Here is a 26,899-nt window from a genome sequence, read left to right on the forward strand (position 1 = left end):
GTTGAATAATTTTTGTGGGTTGAGTTCTGAATGTGTTAAACTGTGCAAGATAAATTAATAAAATAATTATTAATACAACATCATCTAATTAAAATTGAAAAGGATGGAGTCATAGAATAGTTTGGGTTGAAAGGGACCTTATATAGATCATCTCATTCCGCCCCCCTGCTGTTTGCAGGGACACCTTCCAGTAGATCAGGCTGCTCAAAGCCCCATCCAACCTGGCCTTGAACACTGCCAGGGATGGGGCAGCCACAGCTTCTCTGGGCAACCTGTTCCAGTGACTTACCACACTCACAGGAAAGAATTTCATCCTAATATCTAATCTACTTTTCTCATAACCTTTCAAGATCACATTACTCCAAGCTTCTGCCTCCTGGCTCTTGCATAAGACTGTTGTGTGTATAGTCCTGCTGTTTGCTCCTGGCCTTGGTTTAAACACATGGGCTAGCTTGGTTGTTTGGTTTTTTTTTTAATACTTCGTACATTTTGCAAGTCTGCTGATTTTAATGAGGACTAATTTCATTTTTTAGGATCCCAGACAGCTTATGGCAGGCACTAGAATACCCTGGAATATTAAACATAATTTAAATTAAACTGAGATTGTCAGAATAAATGAATAATTGAATGAGGTATGTTTTGTGGAACACCTGGGGGATTTTCTTTTCCTGCTTTTATACTTATTAATTTGCAGAGAGCACTTATCTGCAGTGGGACTCTGGAGTGTCATTATTCTGCTGCAGGTGGTACTGGTGGATAACTGCAAATAGTTATCAGTCTTCCTCCTCTTCCCAAAAGCCTCAGTGGTCTTTATTTATAAAATAGGAATGGTAGTGATTTTCTTTTGTAAAGATTCTGTTGAAGAGTTAGGCTCTTATAGATTGAGTAGAGGCACTAAAGACAAGGTGAAAAAGTTGACATTACTTGGGTTTTTTTGCAGTTAAAAACATACAGGTGTTACGGACTCCAACCTGTTTGTTCTGTGCTGGAAACTGCATCTCTGTTTTGGGAAGAGGATGATAAGGACTTTGTTCCTTCCAGTGCTTTCATTTAATTTCCAACTCTGCCTTATACCCTTCAGTTTAACTCTCCAGTGAATTCGACCAACCTCTTCAATGGATTTAACTACAGGGTTCTGTCTGCCAATTTACAGAACACTTTGTTGCAGACTTATATAGAGGTTTGGTATTATTTTTCTGTCTGCTTTTTCATTTCTTCTAATTATTGGATCTAACACTTCTTTGTATTTTACCATTTTTCTATTATGAACAAGAAAACAATTTTCCTCCCCCACAGTTTCAGGCCAGACCTCTGAAGGACCCACATAAACAGGTGATGTGACTGAACATGAAAAGCACTCTGGCTGTTGGCAAAGGTGTATTCTGTGCAGAGCAAATAAGTAAAGAAAAGAAGACTAGGAATTTTTCTCTAATCTCACAGCAGACACTGCCACAGCATTTTCAAATGACCCAATATGTGTGTGACAGTACCCCATTACCTTAGGGAAGGTAATTCCTTTGTGTATCTTGGTGATCTTAATCCTTTAAAGGTATTTTTAATCTCTGAAAAACAATGGTGCACTTACTTTGCTTAATAACTATAGAGTTTAGTCTGTTTGTACACTAAAAAAATCTTAACATAATTATATGGTAATTCTTAAATCCTTTTCATGCACTTTGCACATGGATACCATGCTGAATCAGAGAACCTATTGGATGTATATAGTTATCTGTCAAAGAGTATTAAATGCTGAGTGTTTTTATTATCAGAATATACTAATTGTAATAAGTGTCATTCATGATGTCATTTCAGTCTGTGCTAAAAGCATTTATAACACAATCCATCATTACTGCTAAATGGGGAATTTGAAGGTATAATTACAGTAGGTAAGTGTAGAGTGGCAGTCCCTCAGGTTGCCTCCCAGGCACTGATTTTGAATAATCCATTATAGAGTTTGAGATGATACAGCAGCCTTTTCCTTGGAGAGCTCCTCAGGACTTCAAAAGTAGAAGTACAGGAAAGAATATTCAACTCTTGATCTTAAATTGGAGTCCTATCTGCTATGAATTGGCAGGCTTCACTAAGATTTCAGGATCTACTGCATAGATATTTTACCTTGTTAACCTGAAAGTAGAGGCATGTGTACCCAAATAGACCTGTCTTATATCTAAAGTTGGGTTGCTTTAGGAACTAATGAGCTGGAAGAGTCTTACTGGCATCCAATGGATAGAGGATAAAAGAATTTTTGTTTGTACATTGTCATAAAGGCACATCTCACCTCTGTTGTGAGAGGTGCAGCTGATGTGCACAAACAGCAGCGTCTTACAATTGATTAAAATTATTGTTAAAGTCTCTTGGAACATAACAGTAGATACGACAAAGTGTCCTCTGCTGCCCTGCTGAAACCATTCATCAGGTGGAGTAAAACAAGATGAATTGTGTTTAACAGAGTGATATTAGCCACAAAGTTTGTGTATGTTTATGTCTGTCACTATATGGGCTGTCAGAAAGTGGCTGAGATTGTTCAATAGTCCCTTATATGTCCTTTATAATTGAGCATGAAGTTGTTTATTTAAATACACTTTTTGTGTGTGTGTGAATCACATTCTCTGTGATTTTTAAATGCAGAAGATGGAACCAGGCTTACTAATATTTGTGAAACATAATAGCTATTACAGTTTTAGAGAACAACAGAGTGTCCTGCCAAAGGGACTGACACTGAAACAGTCCTGTGCAGAGGAGAACCTTGAGACAAGGTAATAAAGTTGATTTGTGTGCTGCCAGTCTGCAGTATGGCACATAACCTAAGTGTAGGTTATGTGGTAAGTTTTCCAAATATGAATTAAAGGAAGGTGGTATATGTGCTAAAGGGGAAATAATCAGGTCATACAATTTTAAACAAGAGTCTGCATAATTTTAAAAAGTTAGTGAATAGACAATTAAAAAGTTACAATCAAGTTGGATCAGAGCAGAGATTGTGAGGATGGCACAAGACCTGACAGAACTAGTTTGGCTGGACAGGTTTGCCCCATCTGTCACTATGGGGCTTTCAGAGGGTGGCTGAGATAGTTTGATTCTCCCTTTTTCAACTTAACAGGTGATATTTTAAGATTTTAATTTTTAAGGAATCTAAAGGCTCTAAACTGACTATTGTGATAGTCCTGAGACTGATGCTGATTCATAGTGGTGAAATGGATTTTTACAGCTTTTGTGATTAACTTCTCTAATGTCAAAGGTAAGGTTTCTTCTTATCCTTACTGTGGCTTTCCCTTTTCATTATCCATAGGTAATGGAGATTCAGCATCCACAAAGTTTTTTCCAGCAAAAGCAATTCCCTTTGAAAAGTAGGTCTATGCCTTGGTATTTCATAATATCAGTGCTACAGTTAATATTGCTATTTTGTATTATGGCAGTTCAGAAAGGTGGTGATTGAATTTGTGTTTCAGAGAATCACAGGTTGGTTAAGGTTGGAAGGGACGTCTGAAGGTCATTTGGGCCAATCTAGCTGCTTTAACAGGAGGGTAAAAAACAAGGTAAGAGATTAGGCAGATGTGATTAGAGATGTAGACAGGGAAGCAGCAGAGTTTCAATAAATGCCCAGGTCTCCAGACTGACATCCATGGTTGCTCTGAATGCAGCTTCTGACAGTGGAAACTGCAGAGTGTAACTCTTCCTTCTGACCATTGTGTGTAGTATATGAAGCTGGGAAGTTGAACCACATTATCCAACACTGATTATATGGTCCGATGCTGCTACATCGCTCTGCAGTTTTTATTTCAAACAAGTCTAACTTTGCTGCTTCTACAGTACCTTCCACTGTACCCGTTTCCCTTCCCTGGGCTTCATGTAGTGCTTAGCAGGGCCATAGCATTCCTCCTGCCAGACAGCCTCCACACCTGGATCATCTGCTGTCTTTGGCTTATTCCAGGTATATCAGCGTCTTCCTATTTTCTTTTCATTTTCACTACTTTGACATCTAATTCCCCATATGCTGCTCTTGCTTTCTCCTGCTGTTTCTGTGGTTTCATCTACACAGATGAGTTACCGCAGTTTAATGTATCATTGAATCCATGGAAATTCCGCAGGACCTTAGTGATGAAAGTGTCAATTTAAACTTTCTTGATTAAATCTCTTCCTTAACATTGGTGTGGATGTGTAGGACAGGCAGAAGCAAGCCTGCTTTGTCTGCAAGCCTGCTTTGCTCTAGGTGTTCTCAAGCTTGTGTAGTCCATCTTTCAGTAAACTGCAATTACTCGATGTGCCTGGCCTCTTTCCAGCAGTGCTAATACCAGTGGGAGTTCCTTGGCTTGTGTTTCTTGTTTCTTCAGTGCCTGTGAGTTTTCAGAAATGCCAGACACAGTACAGTTGTTGAGTTCAAGCTGCGAAGAAAGGACTAAGGTGTGTACATCTGCAGATTAAAAACAGTTAATAACAACAGTACTATGACACAAATTCACTTTCAGTTCTCTGTAAAGGCAGCTTTAGATTTACTCATTAATTTCACAAGAATTACAAAGTCTGTTGAAAAAGGCTGACATCAGACAGAAACTTTGTTGGAGTGGACTAGGTATGACAGTTGGGTTGGAGCAGCCCTTTGTGAAAAATGGGCACTCAGAACTCTGATGACACCTTATCAACAGACCATTTTTTTTTATTTTTTAATGAGAGCTACAAAGCCTGGCATGGTGGGCTGCTTCTCTTTTGCTGAAGGAGCTAAGCTGGGAACCTGATGCATCCAGAATTGTCTATAACACCTGCTTGAAGGGGGAAAATTATGGTAATCTTTAAACACTGGATATTGTTGCAAAAAACCACAACACCTCACTGTAAAAGAGAAGAGGGGGGAAAAGTGTTTTCAGGTGCTTAATTTCCTTCATTCACTGTGCATTTTCAGTATATAATCAAAGGATTAGTCTGAGGATTCTTGAATTTGTGAAAATGTCTCCAGTTGTTGGGTTTTTTTATGTATACCAACTCTTGATAGAACAACTTCATAATTTTGTTTCTGTATATACCCAACTGTGGTGGGTTGACCTTGGCTGCACACCAGGTACCCACCCAGCTACTCTATCACTGCTTTTTCCAGGCAGACAGGGGAGAGAGTAAGATGGAAAACAACTTGTGGGTTGGGATAAGGCAGTTTATTAAAGCAGAAGCAAAGCAGAAACCTGTGCATGCAAAAGTGAAGTGAAAGATAGCAGGGTTTGTTCTCTACATCCCCTAAGCAGCAATGGTTGAGAAGCAGGGCTTCAGCACACGTGACAGTTCCTCAGCAGGCAGCCACTGGAGACAGTGATTTCCCCTCTTCCTGCTCCTTGCCTTAGCTCTTACATCTGAGCTGACATCATATGGTATGGAACATCCCTTTGGTCAGTTTGGGTCAGCTGGCCCTCTTGGGTCCCCTCCCCAAATCTTGCCCTCGACTGAGGAAGGAATGTTACAGCACTGATGCTGTGCTGCCCTGCTCAGCAGCAGCCAAAACACTGGTGTGTTGTCAACACCCTTCTAGCTACCAATGCAAAGCACAGCACTGTGAGGGGTTCTGTGGGGAAATGAACTCCAGCTCAGCCATGCCCAATGCACCAACACAGTTACTTTGTGTGGCTTTGTAATTGCCTATATTTACTTGCTTTCTAAGATACAGTACTTTCTTAAAAATTCCAATTGCTTTTGTAATTTTTGTTATGTTTTAGAAAATAAGCTAGGACTGCACAATTTTGTCACTGAAATTGCGTTCCCTGCAGGACCTGCAGTATTCATTGTGATTGTAAAACATCACAACTTAAATTTTTTCTACCAAGACAGGTTTTTTACCTTGTCAGGAGGAACTTGAAAAGACTGATGTCTTGTTATTTAGATATGCAGATAGGGCTACACAGGTTGGTATAAAAGATGGGAATACTAAAATAAATAAACATAAGCAAATTGATTTAGTAGTTATCATAGTCTATGCAAGTGCCCTTTGAAATTTTTGAAGTTAGGTTCCTATGCCATGAACATCATTACCCAGCACCCAGGCTTTGGTAGCTTGGTATTTGGATTTGCAGAATCTAAATTTCCCTGCTTTGTTTTCCGTAGAAATTAAAACACATTGTTTATTTATGGATAAACAATAAGCTTCCAGTTGAGGATATATAACCTATGAGTGCAATAAACAACCAGAAGGAATGTTGCTGGCAGACAGTGCCTGTATGGATTAGGCAGTAGACATCTGCATGCTTTTATGTGATTCTTTATTCTTTGCTTTTTTTTGACTGTATAGACAGTACATTACACATTGCTGCTGACAACTGGCAATTTCTGACTTCCCTGTAGAATTGGATTTTGAGAAGATTTGGATGTGTGGAATTAAACGTGGCTTTCTGAAGCCTTGTCTGGTGGAAGTAAATAGAAGTTTCATAGTAGGTGTCAGCAGGCCAAGACTTGACATTTATTGTTATTTTCCTACTCTTGAGAAGAAAAAGGAAGGTGTATTGGGAGATCAGAGACGGAATCATTTTGGCCACTGAAACAGTGCAGCATGATGTAAGTTTTGATGGGCAGTTAGCAATTTAATTTAGAGCACTTTAAGAAGTGAGGACACATTAATGCTGGCGTTTTGATGTCTATCCTTCATGAATCTTCCTCTCTCCAGGAATCACACCCTTGCTGGGATCTCAGAGTGTGCAGCTGAGATGAGCCTAGATGAGGTGTTGCAGTCACTGACAGGCAGGCAGATCACAGAGCGTGACTCAAACCCATGTGGACTCAGACACGGGGTCCTCCATCCCAACAGTTTCACTCTGCAGGTCCTCTCCTGCTGCTCCACGAGTTGGTTGTGTAGCCATTGCCTCAAACAATTGTACTAGGGAGGAGGAGCTGAGGAAGGGAGCTGGCAGTCTCTAAATGCCCTGTCTTAGCCAACAGGCAAGAGGGTAACATCCAGCCATAGGCACGGTCATTTGTGGCTGGTAGTGTCTTAAATGGCATCTGAGCATAGTGCCCATCATGGATTATTGATTTGAAATAAAAAGCGGATTATGTTTAGAATAGAAAAATGAGAACCACTAGAATTTCTGAGACTGGCACATCTGGGCATTAAGACAACAAGAAGACATTAAAGTAATTTGACCAGAAAAAAAAAATGAGCTTTGACATTCTTGATGGTTATTACTGTGTGATAGCCTGTCGGCTGTGAGGTGTTTGAGGACTTATGCAGTATTTCAAGTCAGCATAAATTAATAGAATAAGACGAAACATGCTTCTAGAGCATCAACAAAAGTATTCATGTGTTTTCTTGAGGGTTTGTTTAGTTCTCCCTGAGAACATGGGCACAGTATCTGTGTTCATTTGATCTCTGTGAAAAATGGTAGAAGGCTTCCTTTCTCCTCCCTTTTCATTTTCTTCAGTTGAATTTTTTATGAGTTATTGTTTATATGGAAGAATTGACTCCTTTTAGAGAGAAGTAGAACATTCTGTCAGATTCTCCTGTTGGATGCAGATTCACATCCCTGCAGCACGGTGCTAAGGCACTTCAGAGCAATCATATTCTGCTTAGACAAAAGTAATGCCACAGAGAGTTTCGTGTGCTTTGGTGGCACTGAAATAAAACTACAAAACACAAAATCAGGAGGTTGCAAGTGTCACTTGCAGCATGTTGGATGCTATAGATTAATTCCATATGACCTTTAATGGGAGTGAAAATCTATTTGATTTTGAGCTCCCTTTCCCTAGACAATACACAGAGTGCTAAAATCCCATGTTTTGGCAGAAAAATAGATAGAGCACAAAGAAGTGGCTGGATTTGAAATTAAAAATGCAAACCCCATTTCTAGCAGAGTGTGATTGACCATTGAAAATACAAACAGCCAAGAGAATGACAGTTCATCTGTTGATGTCCTCCAGTCAAAACTTCAGTCAGGTGTAAGTTATGCCTTGGTTATGCCTGATTTCCCAGGGTAATTTGGTGTCAGTCTGCAGCTGCATTATGCAGGAGGTCACACTTGATATTTCTTACAATCTTTTTCAGTTTAAAATCAGAAACTATAACATGAGCCAAATTGAAATAAATGGTGTTCATATTTGTCTCTCCCTCCCCTCATAGGTACTACAGTGCTACCATTCTGCAGATGTCAGGAGTGGAAGATGACAGGCTTGCAATCTGGCTGGCTGCACTGACAGCATTTATAAACTTCATTTTTACTCTTGTGGGAGTCTGGCTTGTTGAAAGAATGGGTCGCCGGAAACTTACACTTGGTAGTTTAACAGGTGAGTGTTGCATTAGTGTTTAGTATTTTCCTCATAATTATTAATGAAAGGAAAATAAAATTTCAAGTGCAATTTTTTTCAAAGTAGTCCTTTTTAAAATTACAGTGTTGTTGCCATCTTCTCCCTGAAATCCTTTGGCTTTTCAAGATTAGCAGTATAGTACCACAGCTAAAGGCTAATTTAAAAATGACAGCATGTTATTTTTTTAGGTGAGTTTCTCCTTCAGGCCATGTTTAACAATGTTTTTATCTAGCTTTAGATTTTTTTTCCAGTTTAAGGAATCAAATGCTTGGAACTTCACAGCTGGTTACTTTTTTAAATCTCCTATGTAATTCCTGGCTGATAAACTGGAATTCAGAACGATCTGATGAAGACGTAGCAGAGAAAGCATATTGCATTAGCCATTGCAGCACTTCTTAAAAAGTAATACTGTTTTTGCATAATTACCTCAGATACAATACAGTAAACACTTTACATACATTAATGTTATTTTAATTCATCTCCTGTATGAGATACTAAAGGGCAGAATTCTGGATTTGTACATTTCATCCAAATATTCAAACACTGTAACTCGTCACACACAGTCTTCTCTTGGAAGCAGGAAGAGGCAGATCGAGCATCCTCCCTGTGTTCAGGGTGTCCTGCCATTAACCTGGTAATTCCCTGCTTATTCCTGCATCGTGGGCTCATTCTGGCTGAAGTGATCTGTGACCGATACCTGCCTCTGGCTGAATGTCTGGAAGGTTCAGACATTTCCAAGAACAGGGTTTTGAAAAGAGAAACAGCTCCTGCTCCTCTTGAAATAGTGTTCAGAAGTGTTTGACTGGGAAGGTTTAATGTCTCCATGTTTTGTTCTGTTGTTGCTGTCAAGGATCCAAACTTCTAGTTAGTGCAACACAGCAGAGAGTGGGACCAGCTGCCGTGTCATTGGCCATGTGCAGTTGCCAGCTCTCAGTTGAGTTAATTTACACTCGAGTATTTAAATGTGTTTGTATAAGCAGAACAGTCACAACCCAGTGACATGTCTGGGTACACAGGCATGGTTGGTACACAGTTACTCAAATCCTTAAACTAAAACATGCAGTTTGGAGGCAATTTGGTGTTCCAAGTTGCAATAAATGTGGATTTGCTTGGTTATAATTTTGATTTGGAGTCAAGAAGCCTGAAGTGTTTTTCACAATCCAAGTTCAGAAATGAGGTCATGACAGAGGAGATTGTAAAAGCACGTTACTCAAGTCTTAAAAGATATCAACAAAAATCTAAAGTTGATACTTTTATCACAGTCCACATCCAGATCTATTAAAATATATCTCCCCTAGGAGTTCTTTGATTCCTCCAACCAGTCTGTTTTCTTGTCTTTCTGTGAAGCAGATTTCTCCAGGCCCTGCACTGACACTTCTGGTGCTTGGGTGCTGCCTCTCCTTTGTACTGTCTTGGAATAGAGTATATATTTATTTGTTGATTTGGCCCCAATAATCTCAAATGTCAGGCTAGCCCCTCAGGAGTTTATTGCTTATCTGGACCCAGCTCTATAGCTGTGATTCCCACATGGACTTTTCATATGATCAGAGCTCTTTGCTTTTTGGCTCTGGTTAACATATTCAAAGGCTGTACGTTTGAAATGTAGATATAAATGTCTCTTACAAAGCATTTTAGTCGTGGAACAGAGGAGGATATAGAAATAAAACACAGAATTAACAATGCATTAAAAGATTTTTTGCTAATGATGTGTGGACACAAAGTAATTGTTTTGTAAAAATGGCCTTGTTTTTGTGGTCGGTTGCTGGCGCTCAGTCTGCAGCATCACTTGAGCCCGGCTGCAGTGCTTGCTGTGGCTTTTATTATGCAGCCCCTCCTTAAGGAAAATACAAATAATGACAAAAATAAAATCATATGCCATCTCTCTGTACCATTTAGAATTTTTTTATGTAACATTTGGCGATTTAGGTAGTGATCTGTTTTTCCTTAGCGCGAGTGCTGTGTAATAGAAAGATAATTACTGAATCTGCTGATGGATTTGTTTTCCACATTGAGTTTTCTCATGAGGTAAACATTTTTTTTACTGCTCTACTTTCCAAAGACATTAACTTTTAGAATGAGTTATTGCAGGCAGCTTGTCTGGTCTTTGGGGAAGCTGGGTATGCCCCAGTCTCCCACTGCACAAAATGAAAACAAAACTACTATTTCTGCCTACTGCTGCACAGCTGTGGGGTTTTGTTTTATTGATAAAGGCTAATTTATTAGATGTTTATTAGAGGAAAACCTGCAAGAATAATCAGAAGAGAGATAGTAACATTAATATTTTGATTAAACCCCAATATACTATAATTTCATTTTGTAAACTTATGTGCTTTTCCTGCTTTCTGAAAACTTTGAGAGCTATTTTACATTTCATTTAATATATCTTTGTAATTTTCAAAATATTAGAAAATGTTGAAAAATTGAGCCTTTCAATAGCGTTAAGAAAATTTTAGGAAACTGCTACTGAAAAAAAAGTCCGGCCTTTTTCTTTCTCTTTACTATAGTTACTGATTCATCTTAGTTTCACATTCATTTTATATCTTATAATATTTTATCTTTCTTCTTTTTCTTTAGTTAATTTCTTTCTTCAGGGCTGTTAATTGGGAAACATGCAGGAATTCTGACAAGTGTGTTATCCATTTTATTTGTGTTTTCCTTTTTCCCCTTCAGAACTTGTCAATTTGAAAGCAGGATGGTACTTGGGCATTGGACAATTTGTATCTTTTTAAAACAGAGGGGATCTAAAACATCTCCAGGATATTTCTGGCATTTTTTTCCCATCTCAGCTAATGATGTGCTGTAATTGATTGGTTTTGTTCATCGTAGCACAACTTCCCACAGAATGAAAACCTATTAAACTTCATTTGCCAAGGTTTACATATTAAGTACTTTTCCAAATAAATAAAACATTTACAGAGGTACTGGAAGTGAATGTTAGTGTATTTGGTTTACTTGAAAGACAGACAAGGCATATTTAAAATGAATATGAGTAAGATTATAAGCCCTGTCTAAAGATATTTTCTGTCTGGTTTATGGCATTTTGAAAGTACAGTAAATCTTAGTGCAATATCCAGGCTGCCCAGAATAGTGGTATTATTAGCATACCTACCAGCCATAGCAATACAAGGCCAAGTATGGAATAAACTGAAATATCTCACAGTGAGAAGGTTCTTTCTCCACACACAGTTTGTGATTGAGTTTAATGTCTTAGTTGCCTCGGTTCAAGTAAATGTGTCGTTCAGCCTTCTGCACTTCATGCACATTCCTTCCTGTTAGCCATAACTGCTGCACAGGCACATTCATGGATAACTTTATTACACATCTTTGTACTTAAGATATTATTTATCTCTCAGGAAAAGGTTTCCACATACTTGGTGAGTTTGCCAGCTGGGAAACTCTTGCTTTTCTCTTTAAATAAACGTTCAAACCCACCCCCAAAACTGCCAATACATCCCTTCTGCTCTCTGCCCAGCAAAAATACTTTAAACTTCAAAATAAAGACCAGATAATGCATAATTTCTCAGAGATTACCAGACTGACATGTTGAGGGTTTAAGTATAATGGCATTTTTAAAAGTTCACCCAAATGCTTTACTGAGAAAATTACTTACTTACTTTTAACATACAGAGCAGAGATGTTGAGGAGTATTTGGAGTTTAATACAGTGTCTTTCATTTGCCTTTAATCATTAAGCTATATCACTGCACACTTATAAATGTGTGCTACCTTCCTGCTGGGATGTGCTTCAGTGGTTCGTGACTCTGGTTTTCTGCAGCAAGGATGATGCTACTGTGTAATCAGTCACTAACTCACAAGTAATGGTATTACTAATTTTCTCCTCCTGTTACTAGATCAGGCCATACATGTCGTATATGACCTCTCAAATAAAACATGCCACATAAATAGTGAGTATTTAATACAGGGTATTTTATACAATGTACATCTCGATGCCTCATTGAGTAGCAGGATGTAAAGGTTTTATTAGATCTGAGGTTGAGCCACTTGCAGTAGTATCATGAGTGGTCAGGTATGGCAGTTTTCATTAAAATGATACAGTATATTGCATCTGTGTGACAAATAAGGTAGGCAAACTATGAGTTCTGTTCTAGTAATGGCCTATTGCACAAAGTATGAACCTATTTTGTCATCTTGCTCTTCTCATTTTGCCCAGCTCATGCACAAGGAATTTGTTGGGGGAGACAGGAGCAAACAGATGGAAGGAGAGTTTTTCCTAGCAGATGTTATGTGTGCTCTTTGAAACTAGATCAGCAATTGATGTTGGACTTTTTGATGGTGTTTTTATTAAAAGTCAAATTTCTCACATTTCACAAAGGGAAGTAGAGTCAACGAAATAGCTGATACTATTTTCTTTTTTACAGGAAAGTCTGCAAGTCTGGGTGTGGGAGTGGGAAGAAGTGTGGTGATTTCAAAGTCACTGTTAAATTTTGCCTTTACATCATTTTCGACACCAAAACTAGTATTATCCATTCATTCATGCATTGACAATTCCACATATTAGAAAAGTCTCAACGTATTAATTTAATATCTGAACATTAAACCTGATGGACTCGACTTTAACATTTAACCTAATTCACAACTCCTTAGTGAATTCTGTGTGCGTAGTGATGGGGTGCCTTACTTTTCCAAGCAGAGTTCAGTTCAATAGAGAATTATATCATGTGCTCTAGAGAAAATTATCACATTGTTCTTTATCTGTGTTTTTAGGTACTGCTGTAGCACTCATTATCCTAGCTTCGGGATTTTTGCTATCAGCTCAGGTCTCGCCAAGAATCACACTTAATCCACCAGATCCTTCACATCAAAACTCTACCTGCACAAAATACAGGTGAGATTTCATGATCATTCATCCAATCTTCTGGAAGATTGTTTCCAATTAATTCAGTTTTACAACTCGGTGGAGTAATAGACAGTTATTCACAAAGCCTGCTACAAGGAACTAAACTAAATAGCTAAAGTTGAAATCCTAATTTCCCTCTGTAGAGACTATTAGAGCCTGAATAAATTCTCTGAATAATCCTTTGGAGTTTCTTGGACTAAATGAGGTGGTTAAGTGGCAAATTCCACATTTACCTCCTCAAATATTTCACTAGTGCTGCAAGTTATAGTGTACACAGAGTCAGGAATATTTCACAAGGAATTTGTAAAAATGCTTGCCGTTGTTCATTTGCTTGTAGATCTGTCATGCATAAGAGCTGTAAATTCTTCAAGAATATGGTTTTCCTGAGTGGAAAAAAATAATCTTCAGGTGTAGTTTTCTATATTTTGTGGGTTTCATTCACATGTGAGTGCTCTTTTGTTCATTTAGCTGGCAGGCTAGAAATTTCCCTATTCAGAGAAGACAAGTTCAATGGCTGAAGGAATTCCTACTTATGTTCAAAATGTGTTTTACACATGTTTGTAATAGAAATAAATGCCAAGAAAGGAGAGCTGCGCTTCTGGTTTCCTAGCAATATTAGCTGGTTCATGACTTTTCCTATGCTAGAGCAATGTCTTAGGTGAAAGATTCTGGGGATCTGGAGAGTAATATCTGAGTGTAAATAGATACTAAAAACTGCAATATGAGATTAATACCAGATACAAGGATTTCTACATGCAAAAACTTGTATTTTTACTTGGTTTTTCCTGTGGAGTCAGCTATATTTTGCAATTTTTTAGGTAGACCTGTCTACAAACGGTGAGTAGTCTTGTTAAAAGATGTAAAGGGGGAAGAGCTTCCAAATGTTTTCCTTTTGCAATAAGATTAAAAGAAGAATGTTAGAAGGATTTGTCTAGGACTTCAGTTAACTGTGTGGAAAGGATGTCTGGAGAGGGTTTGCAGAACTTATGATTTGTTATTTAATAAAGCTAGATGATTATATAACCTGAAACAGTATAAAATCTGCATGGAATAAATAGGGCTTGTCCACCTTAAAAAACAGTGAAAAACTATTCGACAGAGTTTTCATGTTCCAGTCAACCACAACCAGCCAGGAAAGAAATGTAGACCCACTGCAGTTTGTGTGGCTTGCACTTCTGGGCAAAAGCATGAAAAATTAAAGCAGGTAGTTCTAGTAAAGGCATCTTGTTTCATGAATTATTTGAATACTTGTAACCTGTTGTGATTTCTGTTTCTGACGTGAAGTGAGCAAAAGCAGATATGATACAAATTCAGAGAGTCTGGAAAGGGAGCAATAAAAGAATTGAAATATTTTCATTTGAGAGTATTTTGAAATAGAAGGAGCTCTCTTTGTTTAAAGATAAAAGTGAATGAGGGGGGTGGAAATAATGAGCAACATATGAGAAAGCTTTAGGTGTTTCTATTTTCATCTTATGCCATACTTTAGTAGAAAGACACAAAAGCCAGGAGAGTTGAAACTAATAAATGGATGCAGTTGCCCACAAATCACAGAATTAGGCTGCAGCACCCCATATTTAAAAGAATTTAAAAAATTAGGCATTTATATGCTTAATAACAACTTTCACACTTGGACGTCTGAAACTGTATAAATTTTCATGCTTCAAAATATCACCTACACATGATCCTGGTAGAGTTAAAGGAAGAATATTCCTTCAGCATCCCAAATGTTAGCGTTCATTATTTCTGGAGGGTATGACATACAAACAAACATTATATTTGACTTGGAAAAGTGTCTGTTTAAGAACCCAAGTATGCCTGCTTTCTGTCCACATTGTCAATAAGCTGAGTGAAATTTTTTTAATTGTTTTAGTCATGAGAAAGTAGATGGTATTTTCACCATTCCACTTGGGTTAGAAGAAGTTCAGCATAACATGCATAGTCTTGGAAGGAAGAAGTGGAGACTGCAAACCCAAGTAAAGCTAAAGGCTGGGTTTTATGCCATGTGGCTCACCTCTCCCTCCTTTTTGGCCTTGGGCATATTCCCTATGGCAATTATGGAGTTGAATCAAAGAGATTCTCAAACCAGAGGATTTGTAAATAGAAGTCTACTCTGCATAATGCCAGTCTTTCATATTTTCTTTCCTACTCTACTATACTGTACAGAAAGCCTCCATGTAGGGCAGCAAGTGTTGCTGTAGAGATAGTTACAAGCAGGATATCCAATCAAAGTGAAAGGAGGTAACTTAATGGCAGTGGTCTCTTGCTGTTTAACCCATATTTTAGCTTGCTCCACTGTAACTGCTGGTATCTCAGATTGTTTAGCATTATATCTTGCAAGCCTTCAAGAGGTCTCAGAAAGTTTGGGAATAGCAAAAGGCAGCAGGACTTCAGAAGATGGACACATAATGCCATCTCCCTGTAACTGCTTTTGAATATGTGTGCCTACATAAATGCAGCTCACACTCTTCTTCATCTAATGGTGGCACAGTACTTCTCTGAGGTGAGCTGTCCTTAGAGTATAAACCTGTTTGCAGCTTGAGCATTTCAGAGTATGGGGGTGTTTCCTAAATATAATTTGCATTTGTCTTTGCCAAAATGTATTTGTAAGTTATGAAAACTTCAGTTATTTTGCTGATAGAAGTTTTACTGATACTGTGCAGAGCAAAAATGCTTTTTATGTTCGCAAATCCACTGAGTTTGAGTAAGTGGGGGTGTCCTTTAAGAAACCCTTGGAGCTACCTCAAACAGTATGTTTACATGTTGTTCCTTCAGGTCCATATTCCTCTGCACAGATTAATTCCTGCTGTTAAAATAACAATGAAGATAGAACAGAGTAGCCAATAAAGAGCACAGTCATTGTCCTAATTCAAAAATGCACCTCGGGCTTGAACACTGTGTTCTGAAAGAGCTGTGCCATGCAAACAGAGTAATAAGATACCTGTACATGGTTACAGAAAACAAACCAGCAAGATATGCTGTGAATATCAAACAAAAGATTTTCATTTGGTGTAGAGATGTACAATATCATAGTCAAACAGACAAAAAATAATCCATGAATCTGTGAAACAAAATTTGAATCATGGAAATAATGCAAATTCAGCAAGGCACTCCAAACACTAAAATCTGTTTTGCCTCCTCACAGGTGGAAGTGGGCGTGTGTCTCACTGAGGAGGGGCAAGGTGAATACTCTCTCTGAGCCATCCTTAAATCAAACTTCATTTGCACACTCAGCTGTGTAAGGTTATGTAGATAATTTGCAGTGTGGTCACCTGCTTTATTTGATCTTAATCTCCTCAGCAGCTGTGATCTGTTATATATCGTCAAGGCCACAGAGAAGCTCAGAGGTAAATTTAAGGATACAAACCAACACCATCCCAAAATTTGTCACCTTAGAAATTGAAATATGAACTAGCCAGTCCTATTCTGACTACCAAAACTCTATGGACATGTTCCTATTTTTACTGGGAACTTACCTGGTTCTGGAAGGGGGTTGAGATTAGGACATTAGGTAACTAAGAGTGACCCTCCCACCTTTTCCCAGTCTTTAAAGAATCAATGGTGTGACTGTTTGGGACGTGGGGCCATTTCTGTAAAATGACTGTTGTCCTGCTGCCTTGTATTCTTGGTCCTTTTGTCTCCTTTCATTCATGTGTCCATCTCTCTCACTGCACTTCTTGACACTTGTTCAGCTGTGGAAGACATAACGTGAACTTGTTCTGCTTAAGCAAAATTTTTCATCTCAGTTACTGTATGAAAATGGTAAATATTGTGTCAAGCTTAGGTTAACCTTCATATCTTAAGGAAATAATACCTGTGCACAAGAAGTTTCTCAGGATCTTTCCTGAACAGATTGTCTTCAGGCTGCTTAGAATAATACGGGCAGTGCCAGCTGTGCTGAGCACACAAGGACTCTGTTGTTCAGCTTTGAATTAGTCACCCTCACATGGTTAATGTTCCTAAGCTTGTTGTACAAATGCACACCACCAAGATAGAGGCACCAATATTTAGTACTCTAACATAACCACTTTAAAAGATAGCTAATGGACAGAAATATGTATTTCCTTTATGAAAGTAGCAAGAGTATATAATTGTGATCAGTCCTTAAAAACTCAGCTAACCTAGTAACTGAAGCTGGTTTTATTGTATTTAATAGCCTTAGGATGGATATAGTAAGTGTATTAGCTATTGTACTGTATTTTATTGACATAACTCATGGACAATCTAACTTATCAGCAAACTAGGCGTTGGTACTCTGCATATATTCTGCATGATACTCTGTCACTGTATCATGGAACCAGCATTTTTTAAACTGTGATTCTCATTTTCTGTTTCTGATGTCAAAGAGCTTGAGCTACTGGCCTTTCTGACAACTGAGAATTGCAGCAATAAATATAGTAATGTGGTTTGGCCATTAAGGTCAAAAAATTATGAATATGTGAAGAGGTAAACATGTTTGAGAATACTTTTGCCAGCTCTTATGAAGTGTAATTAAAATTCTGATACTTTATGTTGTAGAACTGTGAAATGACCTCAACATAGTCTTGGAATTTATTAAGTAAATAATATAAGGTTATATTGCTTGGTAATAATTTTCTTTTTGCTGGCATGTTGCTCCTATCAATCAAAACTTGTAATTTAATTTTAAATTATAAAGAATAGGAAGGAATATGTCAGTCCATGTAGTAAGCATCTTTAATGGGAGTGAGGAAAAAAATCCTCTCTTCAATTTAAACACAAAGATCTGAAAAGTGACTTACCTGAACTATAATATCTGTGAGTGCAATGCCGTCCTTGTAACTGTTGTTAACATTTACACATACTTTGACTCAAACTCTGCACTTGTGAGGAAACAAGGTCTTGTTATTCATAGAGTAACCTACTAGCACTTCAGATCTCTGCCAATATTTCTAAGACTTTGCTGTTTAACAAAAACTGAAACAATGCTTAGGGGAATTTTTTTCTTAGTTTTCCAAAGTGATGGTGTTATACTTTATATGATCTGCAGGTTTTAGTCACACAAGGGTGATTTTAATCAAGTTTGAGCAAGGCTTCTATCTGATCTACCTGGAAGCTGGGAGTATAGTATCTGTGTGCAGGGTCTCTTTGGAAGAGTAGTTTTAAACACAAAGTGTGCTACAGAGACTGGCATCACATCCAAAATAAAGGTACATAGAAGTCAGTTGTATTTGTTCCTTATTATCTGTGTTGCTCAGTTCCAGGAATAAATCAGGAAGCTCTTGTAGTGCTCAGGGCTATGTACTCTCTCTCACTCTCAGGAGTGCTGGGGGCTATATAAATTCAGACAAAAATACCATCAAAGACAAGAAACAACTGATTCCTATGAGCAAGTTGATCAGGGCGCTTTTCATGACTGTCAGCATTCCAACAGTTTGCTGCCAAGGTGTTATAGCAGTAGTGGTGTAGCCATGAGGACCTAAGGACTAGGCAAGGTTTGTAAAGAGTGATTTCCTTTGTAGGACTGTGATAGGTGGGAAGAATAGATGAGCCTTTGGGGTCCTCACGAGATCTAAAGCAGAAGTAGCAAACACCAAGAGGCCAGAAACAGTTGCTCTGAGGTTGTATAAATTATGTGGCAGAGTTGAGGCATGTGAGCTTTTGTGAAGAAGGTTTAAGGAACATCTGAAGAAAGCTAATGTGCTTTTATGTGGCTGGTGTACCAGGAAGGATAAGGATTCAGTTCTGGTCTGGAACCTTAGGGAGGACACCAAAGAATAGTCTCAGTGGACTAGATGGAGCAGGAGCCTGATTTGAAGATGAGAAAGGCTTTATCATACTTGAACGTAACTGTGATTGAGAGCTGTTGGAGTGTCCGTGTGGTAAATTACAGGACTGCAGCCAGCATATGAGTACTGAGATTATAAATTATAAATTATAGCTTCTCCTTATGGACATCAGTGAGTGCATACATGTGTGGTATCACATGTGGATACACACCTGACAGAGTGCTGGTAGACCTTACTGTCATTTGGTCTCTGATAATAGCAGGAAAGTGCTCTTGAAGTCCAAGTGGGCTTTTCTCGTTCTTTGTTAAATATTGTATTTCCTGTGTCCTAGATATGACAGCTGGAAGTGGTATCAGGCAGTTAGCACACATTTTAACTCCTTAAAGCATCCCCTATGTTCTTGTCCAGTTATATTTAATCTAAATCTATTGCTTCACTTTTGGAAACAACACAGGAATCATCAGAAGTGTAAAGAAGGGCTTGATTTCATTCCTGAGGTGGGGTGAAGCATGTGCAAGCAGCACAAGACCTCAAAGACAAGCATCAACCAGTTTTAAACATGGTTCTAAAACCTAACTGAAATGAGTTTTTGTATAAAAATGAAGTGAGCTATTTACCAAAAAAACCTTAAGTTTCCTAGTTTTGTAGGTGGCTGAAAGCATTGGTATCCTGACATGTGAACAGAGCTGATACTGCAGTACTTGTCCAAACTTCCCTATTTTTTTTTTTGTTGAATTAAATACCTTGGCTGTTTGGATTCATCAGTTGCCCATGTCCCTTGCTGAGTCCAGCTGAGTAGACACGTCCTGACCAGTGATACTCAGCTCATGTATCTTGGGCAGTTTCTTTCAGCTGGGGCTGGAAGAAGAGACATTGCCTGGTTTTAGACAGGAGAATGCAAGCACAGAGGCAAGGAAGTGTGTTGTTGTTTTATAAGGAGCTGGAAAGCAACTACAGTGTACACTAAGGGAGGCAGAAGACTGTGTGTATAACCAATCTTGAGAGCAAAGATTAAATCTGAGGGCATGCTAGGTAGAATGAAAGATCTACCTGGCCTGGGATCATGCTTCCACTGTGGCAAACAGCAAGCTGGAAAGAGTAGAAAATGGGGGACAGTCAAAGTGACATTCCTTCCAGCCTGCAGTGCTTTTCTGCTTCTTCTGTTCTCTCTGGGAGGGATTTGCTAATCCTCAGTAGATACTGCAAGACCCTGCCATCCCTACACTGAGCCTTTCCTGAAATGGTTTTTATTGTTCCTGCAGTTCTATGAGTAAAACCTTCTACAGGAATATGAATATCTGCCTCATACAGAGCAGGAGCAGTGTGTTCAGCAAGCCCACAGCAGTGGAATTTACTCTCTGGAGAACACAGGACATGAACAAAATGTCCTGCATAAATATCTCAAGTTGGAAGAGACCCTTAAGGATCATCAGGTCCTACTTGTATGTTGTGGATGTATCAGGTTTTCACGTATAAATCCTTCTTCACATACTCGGGCTGCTCGTGCAGCATGTGCTCAGTGTGAGTGATGAATCCAAAAGAAGAGGAAAGAGTCTGTCCCAAAAAACATCTGTATTTGGGGACATTTTGATACTCTTGAGTGGGTGTTCACGCATACTGACATGGTAGAATATTATGAAATCAGGTGTTACATTCTGTCAAGGAGCTACACAATCCACAATATATTATCAGGTTCTGTTTGCATTTCTGTAACAGAACAATAGGAACTTACTGGTACATTTTGTAATTGGATAACAGAACATAGAAGGCAATGTTGAAAGTTCCTTAAAATGTGGCAAAAATTAAAATCAATGAAATGTTTTGAAATGAATAATTCAGAAATGAGATTCAGCTTGAAAAAGACAAAATAGTGTGACAACAAGAGAAATGGCACTTGCAGAGCAAGGGCACTGGGCAAAGGTCTTTTTAGTGCTAAATCACTCAACAAAAAGTGGCAAGGTATAACTTGCAGCTCACATTATGAGACTGCTGAGAATTGTAGGAAAGTCGTTACTTACAAGGTTATTTTGCAAATTTAAAGCACAAAATGTAATGACAAACCAAGCATAAGCAGTGAGGGAAAAGCAATTGTGAACCTTTTACTGTCATCTGGAGGGTCGCAGGCCAGAGATTTTATTCAGTATTTTTAGAGACTGTACTAAAGGCTAGTAAACTACACTGTTAGGAAGAAAGAAAATAGTAATTTTGGTATCAAGAAAAATGTCCACATCTAGTCAATTAATAATTCATCCACACACTGTAAGATCTCTGTGAAAGAGGATGGTACTGTGAACTTTATGATCAACCTGTAACTTAAGGAACAGATCAGGCAGAGCATTCTGAAAGCTGCTGATGCTCAGGCTGGCAAGAAATTACTATTGAGGAACCTAAAAGTTAGTGCTGTCCACCTTTCTAGATGTGAGTTTTTCCTGTTTGGTCAGATAAAGAGGACGTGTTGACTGTGTTGGCTGAATCAGAGGGAGGAATGGCAGGTTTGGGGATATATATTCTAATAGTCCAGCTCAGTAAACATGCTGTGACGATGAAGCAGGAACCCAGAAATTCCATTCCATGGCAGCTCCCCATAAACTGAAAGGTCAAGCTACTGAGACTTTTGTGCTATTGAGTTCATGCCACACTGATCTGCAAAGAAGTTGGGTGTCTTTGAACTTCTGGAGCCTCACATTCCTGGTTGTTGTTATTCTGCTACACAGGCTGAAGCATCTGAAGTCTAGACACTTGCCTTCATGTTGGGTTGCCTAGGAGCCCAGCTGGTAAGCAGGGAAGGAAACAGGCACTTTGTAAAACCTTTCTGCTGTAATGCTGCCTGGTTTCATCAAAATCAAATAATCTCTCTCAGGTAATTCAATATTGAATTGTCAGTCTGGTAGAGAACCATCCTGCCTGGGAATTTTCAACTGGCTCTTCACAGGTGAACCTGTTTTCAAGACACTAGATCATGAACTTAGCACAAATATAAATGTTTCATAATAAAGTAAAGGAAACATGTCTCCCATTTATAATTTGATGCAAATTTTCTTTCCTACCTAGGCATCCTGGAGTATTCTTGTACAGAACTTTCGAGACTATAACTGATCGGTGGTGTAGATTTGAAGAATTATTAGTATATTTATAGATTTATCCTCTGACATATATTTGGATATATATGGGTAGGGTCAATAAGAAGGTACACTTGAGGACAGAAAGGAGCTCTGTAGTACAGTTACATGTCAGTAAGTTTTGTGTTGTGCATTTCTTTTCCTGATATGTTTTATGTCCTATATTATTTACATTACTATGAGCTGGTATGTCAGAATATGTGCTCAATTTCAAATTGTTTAAATAGTTTTGTTTAGCAAACAGCAATGGGGCTGGAGTGAAGAAGAACATAAGCCTGAAACTACTATATATTTTATTTCTAGAGTAAACAGCCCCAGCACATGATATCTTTGTTTGTTTTTTATTGCTTCTTTGAAAAACAGTCTTCCTTGCTTATTTCATGCTGCGTCTTCTGTGATCATTAGACTTTATTAACTGATACAGATTTCTTTACTGAGTTATGAAACAGTTGTAATGTGTATATTTTGGGATTTGGGGAGGAAAAAACAGTGGTCTTCATCGTATCAAAGACAACATAAAATTTTGTGTCAGTGATAAAACAGTACACAGAAGAATGTTAAATGTTTTGAACAGCAACTGCCTACCCTAAGTCTGCTGGGAGTTAGATTTGACATGGCTTTAAGTCTTGTGTATTGAATTTCTGTGTTTGGTCTGACATAAATTGGTCTTGTCTCTAAATCCTAAAGTCGAAACCTGATTGTATGAACTCACTATATAGCTAATGACAGGAAATCCTAAGCTAAAGGCTTGTGAATAGTTATTTAACTGTTCAATCTGAAAGACAAGCTTTGGAAAAGCTGTGGAAAATGATAATTTTAAATTATTTAAATTCTTATATGAAACTATAACCTCTGACATTTGGCATGACATGAAACCCAGCATCCCTTATTATGTTGAATGCCAACTGGAAGACCAGTAGGCTTTATGATGTTAAAGGTCCTTTCCAACCTAAATTATTCTGTGATATCCAATAAAGTCAGAGGATCTGGCTGATCACCTGAACTAACAGCCATATAGACAGACACTGGAATCAATAATCAAATCTCTTGGGGTTTTTTCTAGATGGGAGGGAGAAATAAATATCTTCTGCTTCCTCCTTGACTGGTTACTGATGCCCAGCACCAAATGAGGTTATGTTACGTTGCATTATCCATAGAGTGAGCCCAGCAGGACAGAACAGACAGAGCACAGCTCAGCTCTGTGGTTCATCTCTGCATTGATTCTGTTGAGGACACTGAGGAAAATGATGAGGTGTCCAGTCCCCTTCCTGTCCTCTGCTGGCAGCATCATAAAGATGACAATCATTGCTGTGTCTCATTGTCTGTCTCTGCATTCCTGTGTCTTGCTGATGTTCTGGCTGGCCTCTGGTGTTTGGCTGCTTAATGTGAAACCTCAAAAGAATAAATCTAGAGAAACCTTGAATCCTGAAATAATCTGAAGAGAGCTGTTGCCTAAAGACCACTTTAATCTGTGTTTAATGATGTTTACACTGAATATAATTTGCATACAGTTGACTTAAAAACCCACTTCTTCACTTGATAGCATGTAGTATTTGGAAACAGCAGCTTTCTATGCCAGGGTGCCATGCTGGATGTGCTGGCACCCTGCTTCTTATAAATTCATATTGTTAACAGGTACTTTGATAACATCATTTGAGTAGACAATATTCTACATTTGAAAAGCATACATCAGGATCCTGTTTGATATCATGAGATTCTTATCAATATGTGAAGACATTATAGTTTTATACATTTTTTTAGTATTGTTATTGCATACTTGAATACATTTGGGATTTATAAAAGTGGTTTTATTCACCTACTGTCTTCTGTTCCTGTCAGCTCTTGGTTGCTGCCCATTGCTGTACTGATATCAATGTAACAAAATGTAACTCAGTCTTGCTGCTGTAATATTGGTATTGTCCTTTCCTTTGAAAATTGATAATTGTAGAATTACAATTTTCTCATTTATCTTTGCTAGAGAGGAAATGTCTACTACAGTTAGATAATATGATTGACTTTTATCTGAAATTTTTGTTTCATCTCCATTGTAAAAATATTTTCTGCAGTTACAATCTAAATTAAGAGCTGATATAATGCAGCTTTCCTATTTAAAAAAATAAAAAAGCTGTTAAAACCTGAATTTGACCTGTCAGTTAAGCAAGAGGAAGGTATCTTTAAAGTAGATTGATATTCTAAATGTAGACAACATGGAAATTCTGCTGTAATTTCATAATTTAGAAAGAACACAATAGCAAAGAGCACAAATTTCTGAAACTTGGGAGAAGTAGGAAAATACAAAAAAATACACTTTTTAAAACTTAGTCCCAACCCTCTCTTTTTGCCACCTACCATATGAATTGACCTTCTTATAATTCTTTTAGAAACATCTTAGTAAGAAGAGTTTGAATAACTAGATTTTAAGCATATACTTTCAGACTTTTTAAATCCATATAATCTGCTTTACTGTTTTAGTTTCTTGAGACTTTGTTATGCAGTTTCTTTTACTTTATCTCATAATGGTATAGTAGATTAAGCAGATTATTTCTTCATTCACAAAGTCATTGTTGTGATAAAGATACACGCTCAGAAAAGATTATTTCCTTGATTTTGTTATTACAGGAGTATATGTTAAAGCTATTTTGGTCACTGTAATTGTACATTTAGAGATGTTACCTTTCAATTTTAATTTTATTTTCAGATTTCCACACTTACCCTATGTTTTACAGTTGCTCATTCTCCTATTTTTAACTCGTAAAGTTGTTCTTTAGAATATATCAGGGGCTTCACTGATGAAAATGTATGCCTGAATCTGAGATGGCTTCCAAGGAAGACAAATACCTGCATAGTTTAATCACAGGAGCAATGAGTGAGTGTTTGCAAGACCTGGAGAAACTTGTGCTAGAGGCTTTCAGATAACTTGCACTGTGTGGAGAGCTTTGGAATGCTGTTGTAGCTCACACATCTACATCCCACTCAGTTTGATCTCAGGGACAGGTTTCACACTGACACCTGAGGGAAGTATCTGTGGAGCCCTTGGTGTCCAGGCTCCCAGTAGAGGCAGTGGAGATGTGGTCAGTGCAACCAGTGGTATCTAGAGAACAGTTTTGCTTCCAGTCACTTGAACAGCTTACAAGAGGGAAATCAGAGACATCTGCACAGAGCTGGGCAAGTGCAATGCACAGGAATGATCTGCAAGAGCACTGTACACTCTGCACTGACAGGTAAAGGGCACTTGGAATACTTTTGGGCACTAGATGCCTATATGTGAATTGGCTCCATTGACATTTTGACTCCTTCCATCAAATGTTATGTGAACTTGGGTGCTGAGTTTCCACATGGAGGCACGTGGTATTGTGATCTCAGACTGACTCTCATATCTGTACATGCCCAAATTCTGGTTTCATTTTTAGGTACCATGTATGATAAGACAAGGGGAAATAGCTTCAAACTGAAGCAGGGCAGGTTTAGATTAGACTTTAAGAAGACATTCATTACTGTGAGGGTGGTGAGTCCCTGGAACAGGTTACCTAGAGAAGTCATGGATGCCCCATCCCTGGAAGTGTTCAAGACCAGGCTGGATAGGACTCTGAACAACCTCATCTAGTGGCAGTGGGGTTGGAACTAGATGATCTTTAGGGTCTCTTCCAACACAACCATTCTATGATTCTATTATGACTCTTCCTCTGAAACCCCAATCTGTCTTTTTTTAATGAAAGTTCATTCTATGAGTGAGTTCTCCTAGACCCTCGTCAGGTGTCACTGGGACATTTGCAATTGGACCCCTAAATATGTTACAGAAAATGGTGAAAGCAATATGTGATAGTTTTTTTGAGAAGTTCTGTTGTCTTGTCTTCAGCACTGACAATTGAACTACGTGCATTACAAGACAGGCTAGGAGATACTGTTGTTTCTGACACGTGCAAATGAATAAAGTGTTGTTTAAGTATTTATTTCTTTCTCTTTCAGTTATTGTAATGGATGTATGTTAGATCCAGACTGTGGTCTCTGCTACAAATTGAATAAATCAAGTGTTGTTGAGTCCTCATGCATTCCTGTTGATAGAGATTCTACGATGAAAGCAGCTTGGGGCAGGTATGTCACTTTTCAAGATTTTTTGGTCTTGTGCTCTACAGAAAGTGTATTTCATGGTATTGATAACAACTTTGCTTTTACATAAAAAATTACTATTAGGATGTTGTGGAAGAAAAAATTAGTTTGGCATTGTCAAAAATGGATGATTACTTTCTAACTGTTCTAAATAAAAGCCTTGGCACTGATGCGTGCAGCCAGTTTGGTGTAACCTGTCACTTAGGAATTATGGCAAAAGTACACTAACAATTAGGTAAATTACCTTTCCTTAATGTTTTCATTTCTTTGAGGTGTCATATTCCCTAGATATATACTTAAAGCCCTCTGAATTAGTCTTCTTTTAAAATTCTTTAATTAAACCACACTTTTAGTCTTGGCCAACTAAAGAAACCAGTCAGCTCAGCTGAATAAACTAAAATGATCAAAATCTGAAAAGTTCAAATTGTCAGAAGCATGGGTTTTGGCCACAGATTTCAGTGTTTCTGTGCTTAAAAGCATTGTCATGCCATATGTTACACTTGGGCTGTGAAAACATGGGCATTCATAGGTAAGTCAAAATGCAACTGCAAAATACATCCCACCTCTTTCTTAAGCAGCACAGAGATTCCCTGTGAAGTCACAGCAGTCTTCAAGTTTTCTGAAGTACTGACTGTTCTTAAGGAATGGCTTTATGTCTTGGAACACTGTCTTGTAAAGGCTTTATGAATACTTTAATAATGATTTGGGCTTGGGTTAGAGTTTAGAATGGTTCAGAGCCACAAGAGAATTAGGTAATTACTTCTGATAAAACTGCCTCACCATAATTCATCTCAGCCACCCACA

The 26,899-nt window shown here is 38.2% G+C and overlaps 1 protein-coding gene across 1 annotated transcript in view; it reads left to right on the forward strand.

Moving 5' to 3' along the window:
* SLC2A13 (solute carrier family 2 member 13) overlaps positions 1-26,899 on the forward strand; it is a 148,685-nt gene that overhangs the window by 93,466 nt on the left and 28,320 nt on the right. The window contains 3 exon segments of the mRNA XM_050325107.1: positions 8,084-8,247; positions 12,993-13,113; positions 25,955-26,080. Coding sequence (XP_050181064.1) covers positions 8,084-8,247; positions 12,993-13,113; positions 25,955-26,080 — 411 coding nt within the window.

The sequence above is a fragment of the Myiozetetes cayanensis genome, unplaced genomic scaffold (genome assembly GCF_022539395.1).
Source record: "Myiozetetes cayanensis isolate MyiCay16 unplaced genomic scaffold, myiCay2020 scf3, whole genome shotgun sequence".
Taxonomy (NCBI): domain Eukaryota; kingdom Metazoa; phylum Chordata; class Aves; order Passeriformes; family Tyrannidae; genus Myiozetetes; species Myiozetetes cayanensis.